Raw genomic sequence first — 25,474 nt, 5'->3', positions numbered from 1 at the left:
CTGGCGCATGCTAACCGTGGCAAGAAAAGTGTGATTGTAAAAAATGATCAGAAAACAGGGCGAGGAAGAAAATAAAAAATATACACATTTGAACCTCTTCGTCTCAGTGCACTAAAGTGCTAATTACTTGCACATCCATTTCTACAGGCTGTAAATAATGACCACTCTCATTAATCTCTTGTACCAATTATGTCAATACTAACTTCCGGGTAAAAATAAATTCAATTTCCTTTGCAAACACTTTATTACATTATTTCCTTAAACCTTTCGTTGTATCACCGACTTTGACTTTAGTTTGTGCTAAAAAGTCAGAAAATATTGAAAAGGATCCATCTCAGTTTCTCAAAGTCCAAAGCAATGTCATAAACTGTCTTATTTTGTCATTTCAAGCCCGAACACACATTCGGTTTTATTTGTTATTATTAAAAAAAGACAATGTTTTTTGCAATTATTGCATATTAAATTACCCTAAGGCTGAACGTATGACTTTGAAGATTCCTTCATAAAGTGAATAGTCAAAAAAGCCCTTTTTATGTATTTGACACTATCTCCGGATAACTTAAACCCTCATTTGCATCAAGTAACACTATGCAAACCTTTGCTTGCCCTCACAACATTTGAAGAATATTCGCATGGAAATAATAAATACGTGTGGCTTGGGGGCTGCATAATGATTTGCAATGATTGTGGAATTATCTGGACAGCCGAGTGTCCGTGCTCAAGAGACAATGAAAAGATGAGTGAAGGTCAAAGCTGACGGAGAGGTGGTGGAGCAGAGGCCCTGAGCAACAGCCCAATCACACACAAATAAGCCGTCTGTGATCCCATAAATCATTAGTGTCCACTGCTTACCACCATACCCTGAATAAATACATATAGTAAATGGACTGATTGGATAATGTATGTTGTGCTGTTCCCATTGAAAACAATAGGTTGGGGAAAATATATTGTTAGATTTGAGTCTGATGGTTGGTTTTCAGAAGCTTGGACGTCAGTTAACCCTTTTTGGCGGGAAACTAAAGCTGTTATCTCTTCTCTGTCCAAAGCCACCAGACTCTATTGACAAAAACAGCTACTTTTACCTAACAGAACTCAGGAGTTTGCTGGTCTGCAACTACCTCAATTGGTTGGATGATTTGTTCGATGTTCACAAAGAGTAAGGTTGTAAGTGCCAAAGTCTTACAACAACACAAGCAAAAACACGGTAGACACGCAACCCTGCTTCGCTAGGTAAAACAACTATTTTTGTCAATGAAGTCTGGTGGCTTTAAAAAGGTTGAATATAACGGCTTTTATTCCTCGACGAAAATGACTTTCTGATGAGAAAGTGTAGCAGTGAAAATATTCTTATTATGCCGCACTCATAAACTGATATTGATTTATTTTGCTGTTTGAAATGACTTTTGCTGAGAGTATTAAATTGTGAGCCTACTGTGCCCGTTTTCCCATCTATTTTCCCAAAGTGAGAGCACGTTATGCTGCAGACCATAAATATTCCATTTAGTAATCATGCATTAAAAAAAATAGCATTTTAGTCCTTTATGATAACAAATAATCCCTTCAATTCAGCTTTTCGATTAAAGTGAAAATGTACTAGAAGAAAATAGGTATCTCTCTGCAGAAAATAAGATCAATAACCGCCGCTCTACCAATCAGTGTTTAACTGTGTGCGTTTTATTTCTCTGCGCCAGTATAGATGGCCCGGGCAGAATCAGCATGTGCAGCCACCAGAGTGAACAAATCTGATCTTCTAAACCTAAACTGATAATTCTCCTGGGCTCTATCTCTGTGTGTTAGCCAATCCAATATTGTACTGTTGGACTTTCAAAAGGCACAGCTCCCCTTAGGCATACAAATGTGATTCGCTGATAAATGTTGAAGTGAGTTACAGCCTGGCTGGAAAGCGCCAAGGCCTGACATGCACATGCCAATGAATCCAATAGGAGGGCTCCCCACACACGGAGAACTACACAGGAACGCAGGGAATAGAACACTTTCGAGATGGTAAATCAGGATGCCAGCGTTGAACTTCAATTTCATTTCACGCCATTGTTGTGGAGTTGGATCGTAACTTACAGCTGGTTACTCACACAAGCACACACTTGAAACACACACATGCCAAGTGAAGTCACAGATGCAGAATGATAGAGCCACACTCTCCGACATTTGAGAGTCAGATATATTCTATAAATTGAAACGCATTTATGCACACACAGGCTCACACAGATGGTCCGCCATAATCAAAATGCATCTGTTTTATAATGTAGTTGAGATGATGTGTGTGTGTGTGTGTGTGTGTGTGTGTGTGTGTGTGTGTGTGTGTGTGTGTGTGTGTGTGTGTGTGTGTGTGTGTGTGTGTGTGTGTGTGTGTGTGTGTGTGTGTGTGTGTGTGTGTGTGTGTGTGTGTGTGTGTGTGTGTGTGTGTGTGTGTGTGTGGATGCTAGATATGTCTCTGAATATATCTGAGTCTGAGACTGTTTGAGTTTAATATGCACTGATGTTGACAGTGCAGAAGTCCCTGTTAGGAATGAAAGAAGAAATTAAACAACCTTTATTTATTGCAGAGGGATATTTGTCAGAGCGTAAAATAGTGGTTGGCCATGTTATTTTCCAATAGCCAATACTGATATTTAGAGAGACGGGTAGCCAATGCCAGATATATAATCCTCAGTTATTGTTGTTTCAAATGTTTGTGTATTTTCTTATTTTGTTTTCTTTGCATTTGATACAATGCAACAATTGACTAATCATGAAATGAACCTAACATTAAATGAACATTTAGTTTACAAAGTTACTGTCTGCATTATCTTAAAAAACTAAATTTTGTAATACTTATATACAATTATAAAGTGTGTGTGCACTTGCATGTATTGGCATGTAGCACCATATCATTGTTTCTGAGAGATAATTTACAATAAAAAAGTACATCAATGAAAATAAAGACAGCATGAATGTAGAGGCCTTACCTTGTGATGGCTCAGTGAAATACTATTATACAAAGACATAATAATAATAGGCCTTGTGAGCGCAGGCAATGGCCAATGCCAATTATTTTGCAATCCCATTTATCACTTTACAACTACAGTAGTCTAACATTCAATGAACTATTTTATGTAACCAGTGATGACATTTCATTATTTCTACAACAAAGTAGGTTATTTGCTTTCCTTCCCAAATATATCAGTATGACCTAAAACCTCTGTTAGTTGGACACTGTCATTTGTCAGTCAATCCACATGTCCATTACAAGAACAGATCCTATGAGAGTATTCTGTCGCTCGACTTATGGGGTTTAATCCACTTTTTTCTTATTGTCATTGGACATGTTGAGGAGGAGGACATTAAGTCACTACACAAATGTACTTGCAGTCCTGTAAGCCTTAACCTAGTCTCCTTCTCTGAGTCAATATCCTCACTTCATGAGCAAAGCTTTGATGCGTCTGCAATAGAAAGGCAAAACGCTGTCGTGCCCGATGGCTCTTGATGTTTGAACAAGTAATTCCAGCAGTGTTTAATCAAATCAAACAGTGGGGCCACTTTTTCTGACAAATATCCTCGCTGACACTCGGCCAACCATCATTTTACCTCAATTTACCTTTCTGGTTGAATTATGGTTAATTAAGGTGCAAAAAATAAAGATGTACTTTTCGGATTGTCCTTCCGTCACGTAAAGCAAACAACACTTTGGCGCTTTTCTGTACCTCACAGAATGTCTCTTTGTTATTTTATAAAAGGGGCAAACTCACTCTATTTGGAGTGCCTACCAACCAATAGAAGGAAGGAAATGATACAGCACAAGCCCTTTTTTTGGTTACCTTGGTCAGATACCTTGTGGCTCCCTTTCTTGTCACATGCTGGATTATTAGAATATAACACCCCTTTTGAATATCTCCACCCAAGGTTTGAATACGACCCTTGCTATCTTTCTTGCCAGCCAATCAGAGCTGGGCTTTTTTGGGAGCCAGCCTTAAAGAGACAGGCACTAGAACGGGGCGTTTGACACAGAGTGTGAATACAGGTATATTCAGATGGACACTATGGGAAAAATAATGTGATATCTTTGAACATAAAAAGCATGTAATGAAGTTATAGTGGAAATCCAAACTACATGTATGAGCCTGGTAAATTAGCAGTTGTCACCTTTAAGTTCCCCTTTAAACTACCATTGTGACCTTTTCCTGTCCTTGTCAGTTTGTTTTTCCTTCTTTACAACCAACTGCACGTCACTTCTTAACTAGACATTTTATTTTCTTGACCTCCACTGTTACGTTGAACACGCATGGACTACGAATCTGACCAAACAACATTTCTTATTCTAAGTTTATGTGTTATGCTTGCTCATTTTTGTATGGCAATATGTTTATTAAGGCATAATCCGTGTGTGTGCACATATTTGTGTTTGCCATTGTGTGTATACAGTTTATAAACACGAAACTGCACATATTCCCATGAGTGTTTATGTGCACTTTTGTATTGTGTACTTCGGTATGTATGAGCAGAGTCTTATGTGTTTTCATCACTCATGTCAGTTTAATACACAGCCCACGGAGCCATACATGCAGTTCACCACCTGTGGGTTTGGGTGAATATGTGAACTGTGCTTGTAATGTCCTGCAGGTCTTAACAGCAGTGACCTCACAACATGACCTCCTTATGCTAATGTTCTACTCTGGTAAACACCACAGGGCTCCATAAGAACTTCAACACAGTCGGTGCCCTGCAGAATCTGAATAAAACGTTGAACCTCCATGTAATGGCAAGCGAATAGTTGCATCTCACTGTCAACCCCTGGAGCCCCAGTGTTCCATATTATGTATCTAAGCCATAAAACAGCTGGATACCACATACACATATATTCCAAACAAAAACATTTACCCAAGTTTCATTCATACATCTCAGATATGACATATTTGATCCAAACCTGAAAACATGCAGAAGATGCCAGGCTATGTCCCCCCCTTTATCTCTAATAAAGGCAAAACATAGAAAGATCTGCTTCAGAAACCATTGAGCCTTCTGAAATATCTACTTAATGAGAATATTTGTTCACTACTTAGAATACAAAATTAATGTAATGTAATTAAGCTACCTTTTCAAACCAGTCTAATACTCTGAAAGTCACATAATAAAACATTCAGTTGCAGCGATATCTATCGTCCTCAATTCTGTTTTCAATCATTGTTTGTTTCACTCATGAATTGTTATTTTATCATTTGTGTAACTCACTTGATTTAGTCTCCACAACGTGCTTAAACCTTTGTGAAAATAACTCCAAATATCTGATCTGCTCTGCCTCTGGGAGAATTATAAACAGTTAAATCATGAAGGCCCTGTCAGTCGGCATCAACATTAATAAGGAGAATAATGAGTACAAATAGTGAAATGTTAGCTTTGTGAAGGACATAGATGATTTTCATTCTCGTTGGCCAGTGAATAACAGTGTTCCAGCGCTGCTTAAAATGCCCTGTCTATTACCAAGAGATCGATAGCACTTGAGCTGAATGTCATTATGGTTATTAGGCCTGCTAGTCTGTATGCTGATGAGGCATGAGGACATTATGCAGGCTGCTGCGAGAGCCTGTGCATACGTGTGTGAGTACATGAGTGTCCTCATAAGTGTAGCTACTTGTGTTCCCATTGTTGCTGTGAGGTGTATTATGCAAGTGTGTGCAGAATACTCAAGATCAGCGATTTACTCCCGATGAAGGCTGAAGCTTCGGAGGTGAGAGTACTATGGAGAGTAGAGAGGAAAACAGAGAAAAGGACAACAAGATAGGGGAAAAGTAGACAGTGAAAATAACTTACTGAAGGATAAACAAAGGCAAATATAGAAGGAAACAGGAAGTGATTGCTACTTAATAGAGGGTAGCTCCTGGATGTAAAGTTAATGAATATTATGTGTGTTGCTGAATGCCATAGAAGTGAACGGAAGTAAAAAAATAACTGATGCGTTGTTGGATTTTGACTTTTTATGTGTTTTGTTTACAATCATAAATAACACAAGACAAATACAATGAGCCTGTTATATTATGAATAAGCTATGGGGGAAAAATGCATCAATAAATAGCTGTTTATAAAGTTTGTTTGTCAGTTTTAGGCATGGTTGGGTCCATATTCGTGAGTATTTTGACGGGCAGTGTCTTGCAGCAATATGTGTTTCCATGCTAAACAGCAGTATATTATGATTATATATAACATTTCAGACAGTGTGAAACAGGCACAACGTGAGAGGAGGGTTAACTCTGATCCGACAGGAGAAATAAAAGAAGAAGTTCAAGGTAGAGGACAGAAAGGAAACACAGCGAGAGGGAGAAGGAGCAAAGGCTACAGAGAAGAATGGGTATTGGAAAGGACTGAGGTTTAGAGAGAGTGATGCCTGAGCAGAAAAGGACGACAGGATGTGGCGGCAGAAGAGAGAAGGTCAAAGAGTCAAGGACATCCGCAGGAAAAAGCTACATAAAGGTCATTTCAGCAACATATTCGAAGGGGCTTGCTCCTACCTACAGAAAATACTCATTTCTGATGAGTTAGAAAAATATCATAGTTTCCCTTCCCTAAGACAACCTAATGCCAAGGCAGTGAGAGGAATATTAAGCCAGGGACCTTTTCAAATGTAATATATATGTTTTTAATAATACGGTCTCTCCCTTCGATAAGTAAGTAGATTTCATAACTAAAGAATACCCCATAGAATAATGATGTTCTCAGAAACTCCAGTATAATGCGAGAAAAGTTTCTCCTCTCTCTTCTTAGTTGTCACATAAAGCAAGCGCACCAGCAGCATCATCATCAAAGCTAACATCAAAGTCAGAAACCTTATTTTTTTCTTTTAACCGAGATGCAAATATGTTTTTATGTAAATAAAGTCACACATCCGTTCAAAGTGACTCAACAGAGGGGGAGATCAAAGGAAATTGGCATTTCTTGCCACCACCATGCATATGCACGCACATTATTTGGACTCAGTGAAATGGGGTGAGCAGGCATGCAGAACAAACTGGGATGGACAGACAGAACAAGAGACAAAAAAATAATAAAGACCCCATGAATAAAAGACGGAGAGCGAAGGGGAAGTGCTAGGGGAAGTGGGGGGAGGATGAGCGACAGATAGAGAGGAAGATAGAGCGAACAAACAGTGTCAGGTTAATGTTAATGGGGACAGAGATCTTGTGCTATTAATAATAAATGTCTCCGTTATGGGACATGAAATATACATGAAACACTATGTTAGACATCTGTATCAGCTGTGTTACATCCAGAGGAGGAAGCTAGCTCGGGTGGAAAACAGCAAAACGAGAGGCATTGTAGTGGGAATGAAAAGAGGGAGGGGAAACACGCACACAAGAAAAAGACAGGGAGTGAGACATCACACTAAGACAAGGATCTTGACAGTATCTGATTCCTGGGCACTTTTTTTTTCTTCATAGACGAGAGCTTTTTCCAAAGATGGGGATCAATATGTCATTGTTGTCTCTTGTGTGCTGCTGATCCTCAGTGTTTAAGTGTTAATCTGAGGTCTACACTTTGTGTCCCTGTGGGACTTGTAAACAGAGCAGGGCTACTAACCCTAGTGTCTTGGCTAAAACCCCAATCAGGCTCGCATATATCCCTAACCCCCCAGGGTCACGGTCCACACAACTTTAGTGACCCAGGGACCAAAGCAGTGTTGGCAGCCAGGTCGCTCATTTAAGGATAAAAGCAACACGGGTAACATAAGTCAGAGAGAAGAGACACTATAGCGGAAACTCTCCAGTTTTAAAAGAAAAAATAGCATTTTTCTCAATGCCTCTTGTCTTTGTCTCTGGTGAAACTAAATCTGCTCACTGCATGGAGGAAAGACATGTGTTTTTTCATTTCATTTCAAACCTTTATTTATTCAGATTGGTCCCATTGAGATCATAGATCTCTTTTTCAAGGGAGACCTGCAGCATATAGGTTCCACATGAAACATAAAACAATAAAGGACATTATACATTATATTTACAGGATACATAGTTATAGACATTTACAAGTGCCCATTGTATCAGCAAGCATTTCATTTTGCCTAGCTTTAAAAACATGCAGAGGAATGAGATTGCTCAGTTTCAATTCTTGCTGAAGATTGTTCCAAGCAAGTGGAGCTGCGCATATAAAAGCTGTCTTACCGAAGACAGTCCTTGCTCTTGGCACATCTAACAAGACCACATCATGTGATCTCAGACAATAGCTGCTTGCAACTCTCTGTGTTATCAGAGAGCATATATAATACGGGAGTTTACCCAACAAAGCTTTATAGATAAACGTGTACCAATGACTGAGCCTCCGTACAGAGAGTGATGGTAAACCTGCCTTGGTATACAGTGTACAGTGATGTGTAAGCGCTTTACAATTTGTGACAAATCTCAGAGCACTGTGATACGCAGCATCCAATTTGCTCAGGTAATTGGCAGGTGCATTCATATAGACCAGATCCCCATAGTCCAGCTCAGGTAAAAAGGTCACAGTGACTAGCCTTTCCCTGGCCTCAAGCGAGAAACAGGACTTGTTTCTGAAAAAGAAACCTAGCCTAACCCTCAGTTCAGTTTTTTAAGCAGGTTATTGACATGAAGTTTAAAAGAGAGACAATCATCAAGCCAGATACCAAGGTATTTGTAACAGGCAACAACTTCAAGTTTTGTTCCTTGCGTAGTTACAATATCTAAAACAGGCTCTGGTGTCTTTTTAGCTTTTGAAAAGAGCATTACCTTGGTTTTATCCACATTTAAAAGAAGCTTTAATTCAGAGAGCTGAGTCTGAATAGTGTTAAAAACAGCCTGTAATTTAACACCAGCCTCCTTAATGGAGGGACCTGCACAATACATCACAGTATCATCCGCATAACAATGTAAAGTAGCTTCATCCACATTATCACCTAAACTGTTAATATATATGGAGAATAAAAGTGGTCCTAAAACAGAACCTTGTGGTATACCATTAGAAATGTTTAACCATTCAGAAGACAGTCCATCAAAATGAACACATTGGGACCTTTCAGAGAGGTAGTTCACTGCAAGGCTGGATAGGCCAATACTGAGTGGCCTCTGCTGTGTTCTTTTCCCATTCTCTGCTCAGCATTAAATAGTGATTTCTGAACTCTAAGGTATTTATGAATGCTGTTTTCATACAGTTTGTGACTCTAGCTACCAAAGGTAATGCAATGTTATTCATCCAGAATGCCCCAAAAAACAAGTAGTAACTTATTGAAAGATATCAAACTAAATGTTGTAAGAGATTATTGTATTTAATGAACTGTACAAAAAGTGTTGCAATGTCTCCATCGGTCCTTCACTGCAACTACAAATCTGTGGTTAGGGTTACCAATGTACATAGGTGGGGAGTAATACAGTATATAGCCAAAACTCATTTGGTTGACTTAAAGATATTAAATCCATAAATGTGGGAGGCTGTGGCTCAGTGGGTAGTGTGCTGGACTTCGAATCAGGGGGTAGCACGTTCGAGTCCCACTGCAGTCAGCATGTCGTTGTGTCCCTGAGCAAGACACTTCACCCCACATTGCTCCTGTGGGGATTGTCCACAGTATTGAATGTATGTAAGTCACTTTGGATAAAAGTGTCTAACAAATGACATGTAATGTAATGTAACATGTATCCGTGGCCAGTTTATTCAATCTGGTGAAAACTATCATCAAATATTACAGTCATACACAATTTTCCTTTGTTTTTGTTGCTAGGGACTAGTATGAGTGTCACCTTGGGAAGTCCCTTGACAGAATATCGTGCTTGTTGAACATGCCCATATAATCATATATGTCTCCATTTTGACCGACCATCATTACATTAAATCTCTGCCTCTTTGTGTCTCCAGTTGCGAGGAACCAGTATGAGCGAATGGGCAATGATGTCACCATGCAGTGCGGCTCCCTGGACAACGACGCGTCAGTGTCATGGAAGGTGAACGGGACGGACGTGAAGGCCCAGCACCACCTCGAGGGTCCCAGACTGATGCTGACCGAGGTGGACCTGGGGCACAACGGCCTCTACAGCTGCTTCCAGAACCCGCACGGAGAGAGGCGTGACACCATCTACCTCCACATCGGCAGTAAGTAGCCAGACAATGGCCCGGCGAGCGTTATTACAAATAAGATGTGATGAATCTTTAATCATCCCAAGGGGGAACTGGGTTATTGCAGCAGTAAAAAGAGTGAGGGAATAGAAATGAGAAGTGTGGTGCAACTGACCGTGATGCAATAACTTCAAAAGAAAAATGTTAATTTATAATCATGAAGCAAAGGGACTAGCAACTACAGCTGTTGTGATTATGCACTCTGACATTTTAATGTTCATGATTGTGTTATGGCTTTCTTGTTGGCGGTTCTCTTCAAGTTACTTTCTTACTTATGGTATTGCTTCAGGCTGCTCACTGAATCCGGAGTGGTTCTAGATGTTCACTGTGTCAATAATACCTGTGCTACTGCTAACTGGCTTGATCTGCTTGTAGTTGTTGGGCTTCCTGGTTTAAAAGACAGGGGGCTTGTGATTGGCTGCAAGGTGAAAGGAAGATGACCAAATCACTGTCTTTAAGAGTGACCAGAAATGTGACATTAAGAAATAAAAACTGACCTTTAAAGTAAGATTACGAAATAAAAAGGGACATTATTCATTATTGAATAAAAATGGACAGTTAAAGAGAGATTATGAAAAAGATTACAATATAAAAAGTGACCTTATTAAAAGTGAAGTTATCAAATAAAAAAGTGACATTAAAAGTGAGACTAGAACAAATAAAGCTGACAGAAAATACAGTATACGTATTATTAAGGAAATATGCTGTTATGAAACTAAAAAAGAGACCTTCAAAAAGGGCATTTCATATGATTAAATACATTCAGTTATTAATTCCAATAACAATGCTGTTTAAAATAACCATTGCAATAAGTAGGATTATATAACATTTCAAGTTTTGAGTTTAAATTATTTCTATTTCTATTTGTATCCTTTCTCTATTCATATACAGTATTTTCAACAATTTATTCATATATATTTGTATTTCATATTTATTCATGTGATGTTGAATTATGGCATCCATACACATTTGCATAATGTGGTCACATGCACGGTAAAAGCCCTTCAGCCAAATGACAATTTGTAATAGTCAGTAATACTATTAGAAGGACTGAATATACAACTTGAATTCAGAAACATAATCAGAATTCCTTTTTATATTAGAATACTATTATATACAAAGACATTCACATAGTATTTACAATAAAAAAATATCACAATCTGCATAAGTCCACATTGAAGTAGAGAGTTGTGAATTGTGATAATATCAGTCCTTACAGTACGAGCCGCTGAAAGTCTCAAATGATTAGTTATTAAAATGGCATTTGGTCATTTTGCAGTTATGGCTGTGCATTCTAATAATCAGACAAAAAGCTAAATGAGAGTCAATTTAACGGCATGTCACAGCAGGCTGTGTCCTTTGAGATCCATTATTCTGATATGAAGGTTTAATATACCGGGCATGTGCATAATAATGGTTTTGACATACGATAGGATTGCATATGACAAGCAACCCGGAGCATAATTGGAATAAAATGACCTATGTTAAACATGGTATTAAGCAAAAAACCATGCTGGGATTTACAATTTAAATTGCAAATCAACACAATAATAAAACATTAAGAGTGAAATCATTTTCTACTCATTGTTAGTAAATTGCACCCTTACATTTCTCAACAAAAAATAGATATTCTAATGTTTCAATACCTGAAAGACAAAAGGTACATACATCTTATCAAGGGTATATCGTGGAGGAGGAGAGACTGCGATATCAGCGCATACTGTATCTAAAGTGCCATAAACTAGAGCAGTGACAGGAAGTAGCTGCATATTGGCACATGAGCAGAACAAATTGGGTTTCTGGGACGGATTGGGCAGTTACAGCAGGTTGAAATACATACATTGTATATTGTAGCTGAAAAACATGGATATACTTCTACTTCCTCACACACTTTCTATGTCCCTCTATGTGTGTCTGTTGCTAATAGATAATATTTTTTATTTAATTTCCACGGCAATCATGCTGCAGCTGCTAGCTGGCGAGCAAGTTAAAATAGATCTTTGGCAACAGTCACGGCAGACCACTTCAAAGCAGTGCCAGAAGTGACACTTTGTGATACACTGCAGGAGAAAGAAAATCATCCCTCCACATGGCATTGAAAAACCAGAGCCCATACAATATTTCTTATTGTTGACACTGTATTAAATCCACCTCAGGTCTATGTCAGGGAAAGATAGATTGGTTTACCTGAGCTGAGTCTAAATGATTCCACAGTAAATGGAAAGGAAACTCAAAAAAACAAAGCTGCAGACGGACAAAGTGAATGATTTCCACTCGTCAACAGAAGCGATAGAACGCCAAGTCCACCACCCATCAAGGTTTCATTCCCATGCAAATGTTTGATGAATGAGACTGCATGGTAGTGTGACAGTTTGCTTAATCATAGATCGCCAATGATGAATTACTGAATGCTGAAATAATACTGAATTAATGAGAGTTTTATGTTATGCTAGATTATGTCAGCAGGGTGAATGATGCAATGCATGAACCGAGCAGAATGCATGGGTGAGAGAGGTGGAGAGACTTTGTGTATGAGCTCGAGCATATGTTCAGGACTGGTCAATTCCTTCAAAAACGCACAAAATAAAGTTCCCATACAATTTAACTGCATCTCCATTACATAATGAGGGATATACATTTTCTCCTATATTACAGTTCATTTCAAAACAGGTAGTTGTAAATACAAAAGTAAAACACAAAAGACTCATAGGTAAAGTTTAGAAAAAAAGCATGGTTTTGCTTAAATAACATCATCACATCAACATAGACTTCAAGGTTTAAAGTCCAGTGTTGTGAATCAGTTACCTAAGCACATTAAAATATAAGACAAAAGAAACAAAAACACTCGTGATTGAAAAGATTATATTGTCGTGCAACAGTGTAAGAAACAGAACATGGGATGAGTTAAAGATGGAGCTTGTGCCTTAAGACTGAGACAATTTCACAGATGTTACAAACTCTGTCACACAAAGCAAACATTTACTTGACAATGTGACACTAGACATTTGGACCATCATGTCGTACTTGTGTAAGTGATCCTTAACCGAGGTTCACACTATTAAGAATGATTCAGCACTGATAACAGAAAGACAGAATAAGGATTATCCTATATGAACAGATCATTACATAAACAGTAACGCCGTCATTAGTCGTACAATGTTTGTGTGTTACGACAGAATCAATCATAGTCTAGGAATAATTATGTTTTCTTCAAGCCTAATAAACAATGCAGTCTCCTTGTTTGTGATTTATAGTTTCAGTCGTCCATTTTTATAACCAACCAAACCATCCCGGTTCTCGTCCAATAACTAATTTCTGCAGACTTTTACAAATAAATTGTGTTTAATAGTGTAGAACAACTTGTGTTTTTCTCGAAGCGTATTGGACAATGCAGTTTCCTTGAATGTTAATGTATAGTGTAGTTTTATGAGACCATTATTTTCCAAATGCGAGACTTTTAATAACGGCGCATTTGTGTCACGCCCCAAATCCAATATAGATCAGGACAACGTGTGTTTTTTCTTGAAGCGTATTTGACAAAGCAATTTCCTTAAACTTGAATGTTAATTGCAGTTTCCGCAGACAGTTTTCTAACCCCCAAAACCTACATTTCTCCATTTGTTTTCTTTTTTAACATAAATGTGTTTTGTCAAAACCAAACATAGTCTAGGACAGCTTGTGTTTTTCTTTAAGCATATTGCACAATGCAGTGTCCTTGTTTACCAATGTTTTAGGACACCAGGCTGCTCAAACAGTGAGTCTGAATGTGAATGTGTGTGTGTTGGAGACAAATAGATGCACAGTGTAAGCATTCTTCAGGGGTCAAGCAGAAGTTTGTCAGAACGACACCTTAGCGGCCCAGCTTGGCAGCATGTGTAATTGTCTTGACATCAGTTGGTGATTTCATGACCAAAGCACGCACTGGGGCAACATCAACTTTTATTCTGCATTTAAACTACAGATGTATCCCTCTTTGTCTTTCCGTATCACAATCTGCCTTTTCTTTTTTATCTGTCATCACCCCCCACCCTTTCCGTCTCTTTTGTTTCTTTTGTCTTCCCTCTCTATTTTCATCTGCTTCTTCATTATGTTGACTGTCACCCACAAAACGTTAAAGTGTCTTGCACATACAGCGATAACGACATCATGAAAGGCTACACTTGCTGTGATTAGCATCATGATGATAGTTTGATTTTATGCAGTGTTTATTGCGTTCACCCGGGGCTTGTTATGTTTTACACGGATAGAAGTGTTATCAGGAGAACAGCAAAGAGCCATCTGTCTACGCCTTATTTAATTTCTCTCCTTCACCCCTTTGTCTCTTTGTACCTCAAACTTTGTTATGATGTCATCTTTGTTACTCTTGTCTCTTTATTGCCTCTATATATAGCCTTTATGATTTCCCTTTTGGGTCTTTTCATATATCTATTCATTCTTTATGTCCTGCCCTTGCATGTCTCTCTGTATCATCTGTCCGTCTCACTTGTTCTGTCTCTTTGTTTGGGCTTTCAGTTTATGGCGGCATATGTTAGCTGTGTGTTTACACTGGTTTGCATTAAGAACAGAGAACGTCATACTATGACCCGAACCCGTTTGTGTGTATGTGCTTGCACATCAGTTTTATTGGGCTTTTTGTGATCTATTTCCAAGAGTGTGTCATCACAATGTCAGCAAGAAAAGCTTGTAAGTTAACTTGTATTCTCATGTGAAGATTAAGCGCCGCGGTGAAGTCTGTTTCTCTTCTTTTTTTGCATTATTTCACTATATGTAGGGTGTGTATATTCTGTCTGTCACTTTGGATACATTCAAAGCTATGGTGCTTTTAAGAAACTCCAGAAATTCAAATGACATTGGATTTTGTGTTTGTATATGCTCACGGTTAGAAGTGAGGACTTGCATGCCGATGCACACATGGCAGGATGTTGATGCTCTATGGTGTTTAAAAGAAGGTCAATACCCATCTGAAAGCAAACACTGTGGGACACGCACAATAAACACAGACACACACCAGCACACCTTCGTATCACAGAACTGGATGACATCTTTAGACACTATTTTCTAAAAGAGAAGTGATTTATAAGAATAGATAGAAAGTGACACAGTGATTCAGGAGAAATTAAATAGCATGGACAGTAAAAGTTCATTAGAATTTAATAAGCAAGAGGTCATAAAGCGGGTATGCTCTTTGGTGAAATACAACATCCTTTTCCTTTCCTGTCACAACAGGGAATTTATGGCAGTCTTGCCCTTTGTCTGGCTTTGTCCAGTCTTCTGTGTATTGCTGTCTTCAATGGCCGTCAGCTAAACAATTTATAGCGTCACAACATGGGCCCGTTATTCAGCCTCCCAGCTAACACAACATGAACTGCAGTGGGTCATATATCCAGCCAGTCACCCTGTTGACATGTCACACAGTCAGTGTGCAAGACACATAGCCTGCCAGTAAACACTTAGCAGACCTGAATCAATTGTACCAGGACAAGTAGAAGATAGTTGAAACACAGAGTTAGGACGTAATTGAACAACATGACTTTTCTGACATGTCTCAATGACAAAGAATCCATTGTTAACGGACACAATTCTTTATCAATTGAAGCAAAAAGACACAAAGAAAAGTGCCCAAAGAAAAAGCATAACACTTGCATAACTGGTGAATACAATCCAAGTCACAATTATCCGGTTGAATGCTCAATGTTTCCCAAACACTTCGGCATAAACAGTCTGTGTGAGTCAGGACAATCCAAATGTTTGGCTGTTTAGTTCCGCACCACATTTGTTTATGGATTCTTTGTTCGGCTTGGATGCATGCAAGGTATTGATATTCAAAGTGTATATTTTATGGGTCGTTTTTAACAACTCACACTTTCTCCGATGTCATTTGTTAAGAACTGTCAACACAAGTGGTGTTAGACGGAAAAGTGTTGAATCATATGGTATCTATATTGCTTGTTAGCATACATTGCTTCCTCTATTTATATACACATCCCATCCTTAGTCACTCATCCTGCAAGCTGAACAATATTCAGTTTTTCCCCCAAAGTCTTGACCAATTATTCAAAGGACAAACGGGGCACTCCACACAGATCACTCCCATCACTGTAATGACCAGACTTTCAACATCTATAATGAAGAAACAAATGTATCCTGTAAGCAAGAGTGGCATCTGAATTGATACCATAAAGCATCACATAAGAGAGGGCTTCTTCCTCTAGGTCCTTGTAAACAAATCCAGCCTGAGCCGCTCTCAGATCAAAGCGGTGCCATTATGTAAACTCTGCTACGTCGAAGACTCTTTTTCTTAATGCTACAAATGATAACAGAAGTCTTAACCGCCAATGTTGTGGCTAAGAGTTGGGCTTCGAGAACTAGTCCATTTGGCTTTTGTTAAGGTGTGTTTGCATGTGGTTAGCACAGAAAACCTTCAGAAAATAAACCTCACTGAGAAAGTCAAACATCCAACAAGATCCCATTTTCTTTCTTGTTAGGACTTATTCAGTATTGCTCTCTTGACAAAGAAGCAAGACAAACTATCAGACATAAACTGCTATACAATACAGTAAGCAGTACCAGCATTATAGATATACGGCATGAGAAGACATACATTTGTCTTACTTCAGAAAATGTGCCATACTGGGGTATTAGGGAATGTGGGCAGAATATTCAAATAAAGACAGCTATGTTTAAAAAATGTTTTAGCAAAGATTACAACATACAAGATACAAATGTTGGCAGTTTTAGACTAGTTTTTTATTTGCGTTTAGACAACATTCACGATCCTTGCCTTTTTGTTATTTGTCAAACAAACAATTATATAAAAAAAAGAAACAACCTTCATGTTAATATGCCCAACTCAAAATCAACATGTTTATAGCCTTGTGGGGGAAAAAATGGTGTTGGTTTCTGTATGTAATTTCCATAGGAAACAACATTGAGCTTCACTTCAGAAACCTGTGGATAACATCACACTGACAATGTCTATGTTGCAAAGTCAAAATCATTTATTGCATTAGCACTGGTATTACAGAAGATGTGTCCTATGTGTGAACTTAAAGATGCAATCACAAAGACATTAGTATAGCTTCCATATGAAGACATAGCAGTGACTTTGTTCCCTCTCTGGCGCCAAATGGAACCTATTAAAGACCAAAAATACACACCCACCCACACACACTGATTGACCGCCTTCAGCCTCACTGAGGATGAGTTGAAGGAGGAGTGAGTTCTCTTGATGCGCATCTCTTAGCCTGAGGCAACTTACTCTAACACACACAGACACACACTCACCAATTGGTATCTATTTCCTTTCCGTGGGCAGCTTGTTTGAGTGTGTATCCCCACACACACACACTCAGGGGACCCATGCTACATCGCTGGATAATGGAATTGTCTTGTCTCCTTGCAGACAGAACGCTATGAAAGAGGTTGTACGCATAGAGCTCCATCTCCTCTGGGACTTCCTGTTTAAAACCAGGAAGTATTTGGCCCACACATGTAAGGGCACCGCTTGGTGCACTTGCACTTGGGCACTGCTAGTCAGCTTCCATTTTAATTACTCCCCGTGCTTGTCCCAGTACTCGGTCAATCATGATAAATAGGAAATACCTGCATTGAGGATTTACACAGACTTACATTTTAATTCAACAGTTTGTCAACCTGAGCTTTTCCCACTGGTCTCTTTGCTGTCAGAAAGAGAAGCAGCCCACTGTGATGTGAACATTGAGCAATTACACTATAATGCATGCTCCAAAGGTAAGACCCAAAGGATTGACAAACACAGGGAACTCTTTGAAATGAAATATTGACGACAACCCAGTCTCAATTTATTCGGTACCGGCCCCTTCTGATTGTTGACTTCCATCCAGAAGAAGGCAAGGCGTGCCAAAAACATCCATCTGGAAAATAAATCGTTTTAAAGGTATTTCCATGAGAAAGACCTGTACTTTCTACCGCTTCAGAGCAATTGCACTGTTGGCGACCTCTGACTCCTCAGAGTACTTTCCTGTAGAATCAATAAACAGAAACTGAACGTTGTCTACAGGACTGCTTGAGAATTTAAAAGCAAAGCATACATTGAACGTGCGGTAAGGGGCGAAGGGGCGGTAGTGGCAAAGTCCATGGAGACTTGGCTTGGCAACTGGAAGGTCACCAGTTCAAGTCCCGGAAAGACCAAGTGCTACCGAGGTGTCCCTGAGCAAGGCACCGTTCCCTAAAACTGCTCCCCAGCTATGGGCAACATAGCAGGGGCAGATGGGGCTCATAGCCATGGAACGCAACCCATCTAGGAGAAGGACACTCTGAACTAAAACCAGGACTGAGAGGAGTTGCGCCCCCCAGTCCTTAATCAGCATAGTAAAGCCAACCATGAAGAACAAAGTCATCCCAAATCCTATACTTCCAGCGGCGGGAGTCCGCAGGAACATCGCAGCGGGTGGTGAACTGGCCAGATGTATGGAGAACCGGGATGACTGGAAGCGACGATGGAGGGCTCGTCTGAGGACGACCTAGAAAGATAAATTGAACCACAATATATCTTGCCAATTTAATTTTCACTGCCACGTGCCTTCACCATCGTCTGCATCACAGTTGTCGTACAAAAATCTGAATATTCATCCTTAGCTTCATTGTCGCTGCATTTCTCTCCCATTCTCCCTCTTTCTCCTCTTTGTTTCCGCTCCATATCGTCCTATTTCTCCCCTCTCCATTTGTTGCTCTATTTACCAGACAACAGCAACTCCCATCACTTGATTGCACCAGACAACCATAACAAATAGGAAAATGGGTCCTGCTTTGAGAAGTCAGTGGGAAGCCATGAGAGAAACTCCTGACATAATGAAAAAAATAACTCATTGTGTGCTTGATTCAGCCTCTTTGTATCCGTTGGGTCTCAGGAGTAATCTGGCAGGACAGATTGTTTTCCCTTTCTGCTTCAAAAAGGGAAATGGTGTGGCAAAGTCAAGCCCTCAGAAAAAAAAATGATGGATTCAAAGTATGAGCAAAAAGCACCTGTAGACACATCACATTAAGGTTGATCCAAAGTAGAATTGCGAAGGCTTTGAAGCTCAGCCAGGTTAGTCTTTTCTAAAGACTTGAGTCCAGTATTGTTGGATCGTCTTTTTTCTTCTTTTTTACATCATTTTCCTCCAAAACTTTGTTCCTCCATTGCTCTAACCCACTACTCATCAATGTATAACTTTCCCCCCTTGACTGTTTCTTCATGTTCCCACCTTATATCTTAAAATTCCCTCTGTTTCTGTCTCAATCCATTTCTTTCACTTCCATTTATCGTCTTATACCGCCTTCTTTTAGTCCATTCCATACAATCCATTAGTCTCAACTCTGATAGTCTCTTTATCTCTCTGTACTTAAGTGTATATGCTTAAAAGGAAAGTCTCCCATTGGGACGTTAAACTCGTGGCTGCTCCTGCTGTTCTCTATGAATATCATTGATGATAATCTCAATGTATTGTTATACCGAATACTGATCAATTGGTGTCTTGTGGATGCATTGCATTCTGGCTTGTTGAGGTATTTGAAGAAATTCCTCATCTCAGCAGAAGGTATCATTTGACAAGAAAAGTAATGATGTTACGGAATACAAAGCTGTTGGATTTTGACAAGGAGTTCATTTTCTCGGTGGGGGTTGTTTTGTCTAGCAACAGGATTACAGCAAAACTACCGTTCCATTTTTCATGAAACTTAGTGGACAAGGAAGCCAAGGAAGAATGCATTGATTTCTTGGAGTTGATTTCAACCACGGGGCAGATATAGGCATTATTTTTCCCTTTTATTAACATTTGAAGTTGGGGCATCTGTGTTGCTTTCATGTAGCGTCCAAATAATCAAAAATAATACTTCCTGACTGGGAACATTGATATTAACGCCCCCCGTTCACACCAAAAAGAGCCGGAAATAAAAATTAGTTAATCGGAACCTTTTTTACAACCTTTTCTGTCCCTGCTAGAGAGCAGGTACTTCCGTGTGAGAAAAAGGTTCCTATGTCTGATTGGCTGGGTGGAATACAAACCACGCCCCGTAAAACTCCCAAAAAGTTTTGTGAAGCCGCCATTTTATTATCCTCCCATTAGCATTATTAGCATTAGCATTAGTCCAGCGCACAAACGCAGAGAGACTAACTTATGGCAACACAAAATAAAACATGGGAGATGAGGAGGTGTCGGTGTTCTGGCGATTTACTCGGAAGGCTTCAGTAGAAGCTGCTGGGAGTCCCCGCAGCTTCTACTGAAGCCAGTCCCCAACTCCGGGGACTTCCGGCTGGGAACTTCGGGTGGCAGTATATGCCGTGAAGTTGTTTGCGGCCTGCCAGTAAACCCAAAGCAGAAGAAGACAAAGTGATGATGTACAGATAACTCTGTAGTTGAACTAAAGAGTTCTCATGAACTAAGTTCTCATGAACTAAAGTGGGAAAAGTACTGCGGTGTGAACGCGCCTATTGAAGGCTAAAGAACGATTTACCAACTTATGAAATGGGACCATCCAACTAGTGCATTCACCTAAATCACAGTGTCCAAAGGGGTAGACAAAGGGGATGCAACACGGCAAATGGTCCGAGGCCGCATTCGAGGTCCTTCACATTGGGACCAAGCCCCAATACTTAAGCCGTTGTTAACAGGTTTGGCAAGATTACAATAAAAGCACCTAAACAATCAAAACAGAAATGTGTTTTTCAAATAACTAAAGCACATCAATGCAACATTTAAGACCAATTGTTAGGCTGATGATTGGCTGATGGATGTCAGTTATATTCTTCCACATCCGATTAGTAATATATAAGATTTCAACAGGGTACAGATGCACAAGGAGGTAAGAAGAAGTAGAGAAGTAGTAGAGAAAGTTACAAATGCCAAACAGTGTGAAGCAAGAGTTCATACCAGGGGCCGTGTAGATCAAGTTGGCTAGGTGTAGTGAAAGTCTCCCCGGGAAGAAATCTGAAGAGGAGGGAAACTAAGTGAGATAAAGCATAGCTAGAGATAAGGGAGCTTAGTTTGAGCAACAGCCTAACACAGGAAATATGACGGGTAGAAAGCAGGATCCAGGATCTTTGTGAGGATTTAGCAAAAAATGGTTCTTGTGGACATGATAAAATAGGTGCTTCTCATCCTGTGCTAAAAATATATATACCCTATTACTTTGGAGAGGTTTAGCTGTAACCAAGGGAAGACGCGCGAACACAGTTAAGGTTGAGTAGAAACGGTAAAATACAGTAATCTGTGTCATAGTCAAAATGTAGTGGAGAATTCCGCGTAGGGCACACATCCGTGTCAAAAACAAGAGGCTAAAGGATTTTTTTTTTTTTTCTGCAGCTTTGAAGCCAATTGGAGCAAACTTTAGCGGCTGAACATAAGCAGCTGGAGCATCACTTCCAGTCTCCTGAAATGCTGCTCCCTGCTCCAATTAAATTTGCAATGCTCCAGCTCCGTTCCACTCAAATGCTCTGCATGAAACAAAACCAAGGGAGCATATCTGGTAATTGGCAGTGTAAGATGGCTGTGCTGTTGCTGTCCTAAACCTTCTTTGCTTTTACTAATCCCACACCTTCTTATTCTTCTCCTCCTCCTCGTCCTCCTTTATCCATCCAATCACAGTTGACCTGCCCTTAAGTCTTTCTTATTCTCCCTCTACACAACTCCTCTCCTCACTGTACCAACATTATAACAACATCATCTTTCTTCCTAGATTATCTTTAAAAAGGTCCTTTTGGGTCAGAAAATATGGTGATTTGTTTTCATTCGGAAAGTGCATTTTGATTAAACCCTCGATTAAAAGAGAATGATTGATTGAAGATAGAGAGGGTTCCTTGTGTTTTCTGCATCCTTCTTTCTCACTCTAATTACCCATCCAGAGGTAGTGGAAAACACTGACTGTATTATTATCTTGTCTCCGCTTCCCTCCAGTTGATATGCTGCAAAACAGAAATATGTTGTGTACTGTGTAGGTGTTTCTGCTTGCGGGCGCCATATTAATTTGTCACTCTCCCTCTTGTGGATGCGCGTCTTTGTTTATGGCAAGATTTGCTGCTGCATTTTTGTGTGTGCATATGTGTGTGGCTGGCTGTCACTGTGTGTTTAGTGTGTGTGCGGAGTAGGTAAAGGCCTGTTCCCTCTTGATTAGTGCCCAGTGAAATAGACGTTTCGGGGCTGTCTGTCCTTTTACGATCCTGTGTGTGTGTGTGTGTGTGTGTGTGTGTGTGTGTGTGTGTGTGTGTGTGTGTGTGTGTGTGTGTGTGTGTGTGTGTGTGTGTGTGTGTGTGTGTGTGTGTGTGTGTGTGTGTGTGTGTGTGTGTGTGTGTGTGTGTGTGTGTGTGTGTGTGTGTGTGTGTGTGTGTGTGTGTGTGTGTGTGTGTGTGTGTGTGTGTGTGTGTGTGTGTGTGGTGTGTGTGTGTGTGTGTGTGTGTGTGTGTGTGTGTGTGTGTGTGTGTGTGTGTGTGTGTGTGTGTGTGTGTGTGTGTGTGTGCGCACACACGCGAGTGAGCGAGCGAGAAAGGGAGAGACCAGAAAGTATTCCCTTGGCTCAGTGTCCAGCAGTGAGGTTAAGGAGTTTGCTCCACTGACGTCAAGCAACTGAGGAATGGTCAGAGCTCCATGAAAACATGCTCAGAGGACCTTAATGTGAGTGCATGTGTTTATGTGCCACACAAAAGATTACAATGTTTTCAGAAGTTAAAAACTGTCCTCGTTGCTCACAGTCATTCAGTTTAATGTTACTTACCAAAACTCTACAAAAGCACACAATGTTTATTTCTGCAAACATTGTCCTCATCTTCTTCAAACAGTCAAATATAATATCACGTAGATGCAGGCGCCTCATCGTTTGTTGCGTTCGTACGACACTGAGCCGACTGCCCATAATGTAGATAAGCATTTCAAAATATCAAGCACTAATAGAAGCAGCTAAACTTTGTCTACATTTTAAAGTTTTCCGGTTTCATAATCCTTTATGCTCTGTTTGTTTGAAAGAGCATGACAACAAACTTTGGATAATCACTTTACTAAAACGTCTTAATACCATAATTATTAAATGAACAGAAATTATCAGAAACAAAAAAAAATGAATAAATGTGATCCAATGCATGATGTTAAAAACGAAAAATGCAGTGCATATGATGCAAAATATTAATATTTCTTGCGTAAATACTCACATTTGGTCCGTCTCTTCCTTTTCTACTTGTTTTATGTCATCCAACATAGTGCCAACAGTCTGAATTGTCCCTATCTATTATCTAATAAAACAGTTTACACATAACTGCAAAGTCATTCAAAATTCACTGACTTGTGAAAAGCTTTCTAAAAAGTAAACAAACGTGAATAACTCAGTGTTGAAACATTACTGTCATTCAGTAAAGCTGCTTCCTGTCTGCTGTAGAAATCAGACTTTAATAACCTTGTATCCGGAAACTTCTCAGATGTGTCACTTTGCAGGGAAAGCCATTAAAAATACATGGTCACGTATCGTCATTATAAAAGTTTAAATTCCACAGCATCCCTTTGGTAAGTATAACATAAAATATTGAGTTTCAAACAGAGATATTTTTTATTTCATTAAGATAGACAAAATAGCATTGTTTTCCCTTATCTCATAAATGATTAACAGCCTGTTCTTTTTCACCAAAGTTCTAGGAAACGTTGTCTATATGTTCCATATTGTCGTTGCTGCTTTACCAAAGGAAATGAAAGAAACAAAATAATAGTAACAGAGCGAAAAACTAAATGTGTGCATGTGTTGGTATATATGTAGACTGCAACATGCATCTTCAATAAGTGTGCATGCCCCCTATATGCTTCCCCCCGTATATCCTGATGTGTGTGTGTAATGGACTAAGCCTAACATTATTTCACGCTTCAGGATAAAAGTGACTTCTCTCCTTTAGTCTATTCAGCCTTTTCCATTTGATGCACACAAATTCATCTGCGCTTCCAAAGGAGATTGTTTTTCCCACACTCACTGACTTATTAAACTGATGATAATACACAGGCAGACTGCTAGCCCCTTAAGAGGTGCTTCAAAAAATATATTCTGCTGCTCCTAGTCTCTATTAAAAACAAAGGAAGACATCTTGCAATATTTTGAGCCCAATAAATTGCTATAAAACGCGTTGATTTTAAGCAAAAAGCATTTTTATAACCTTAAAGAATGCAGGACATATTGCAGGAATGTGTGATATATTTTGATAACATAAAAAAATAATATCTGTTCATCGGATGACAACAATTGATCTGTTTTTGGTTAACATAATTCATTCTAAAGCTGGACAAACTTAGACATGACTGACACTTCTTTACACTTTCCGGTTTAATCTTTTAATTTGACATTTTCATGTTTTTGTCGTTGACTTGCTGAACCAACTTTGGTCGTTTGATAAATTGATCAAAAACAATTGTGATTGGCTGTTAGCTATATGCAGAGCCTACATGTCACAGTAGCAATATACTTTGTTTATCCATTAACCCTAAAATAAGAGTGAAATGTTTTCTATCAGAAAAACCTGAATGTAGTGTTTTAGTCATTTCAAATGAACATCTAATCATCCTACTATGTTACAATTGCGCGTTCGCACATCCCAACGATATCGGGCAGCATCAGAATTAGATCTAGTAGCAGTAACATAGTCCGTAGAGGCTGTACATGTGTTTTAAGGGGCTATAATCATATAAATGAATACAACACTATTAAATCAGTGGAAATTGGAAGTAAAACTAACAGTTCTGAAGGTAGTCTCACTGGTGTGCAGTAGTGGAAGTATGTTCCATATGTCTCTCTGCGAAATGAGGGACTATTACGTTTTATATGAACCCGAGTACTGGTACGTAACTGCAGCACTGCTGTCCTCCCGGAGACGTCTCAATTACAGCAGCTTGTTGGTCCGCTCTCTCGGGAGCCGGCAGCTGTGAGCTTGGACTGTGGCTAAATGTGACGGTCCCAAAGGAGCCATATACCCACAGAACACAGCAGCATGGGAAAAGAAAGGCAGATAGAGGGATAGAAAGAGAGGAGAAAATATACAGTAGAAGGCAAGACTGTGACAGCTGCAATGTAAAGATATGTTTACAAGCCCATGAGGTTTAAAAGAGTAATGGGCCGGCACTAAAATTCCAATCAAAACAATGACTTTTTTGAAAAATATACCTTTTTTAAGGAATACAAAATAAAAGCGCTGAGAGGCTTGATGTGAAAGAGAGGGATATGGGAAGTAGGAACTCAGACTTGTGTTTTAGGATAAACAAAGACTGCCTTCTGGATGTTCCGACACACACACACACACACACACACACACACACACACACACACACACACACACACACATGGACACACACATGTTGCGGTGGGCGGATGAAAGGACTCTCACACTGACATAGCT

At 39.5% G+C, this 25,474-nt stretch overlaps 1 protein-coding gene across 4 annotated transcripts in view; it reads left to right on the top strand.

The window, feature by feature from the left end:
• Nucleotides 1–25,474, top strand: part of cntfr (ciliary neurotrophic factor receptor) — a 272,556-nt gene that overhangs the window by 141,243 nt on the left and 105,839 nt on the right. For all 4 annotated transcript variants that reach the window (XM_071204969.1, XM_034095981.2, XM_034095980.1 and 1 more), the window contains one exon: nt 9,844–10,077. In XM_071204969.1, coding sequence (XP_071061070.1) covers nt 9,844–10,077 — 234 coding nt within the window. The remainder of the gene's footprint in view (nt 1–9,843; nt 10,078–25,474) is intronic.

Source organism: Pseudochaenichthys georgianus, chromosome 12, assembly GCF_902827115.2.
Source record: "Pseudochaenichthys georgianus chromosome 12, fPseGeo1.2, whole genome shotgun sequence".
NCBI lineage: Eukaryota > Metazoa > Chordata > Actinopteri > Perciformes > Channichthyidae > Pseudochaenichthys > Pseudochaenichthys georgianus.
Note: the sequence above shows the minus strand (reverse complement) of the source record. Positions and strands in the feature narration are given on the sequence as shown.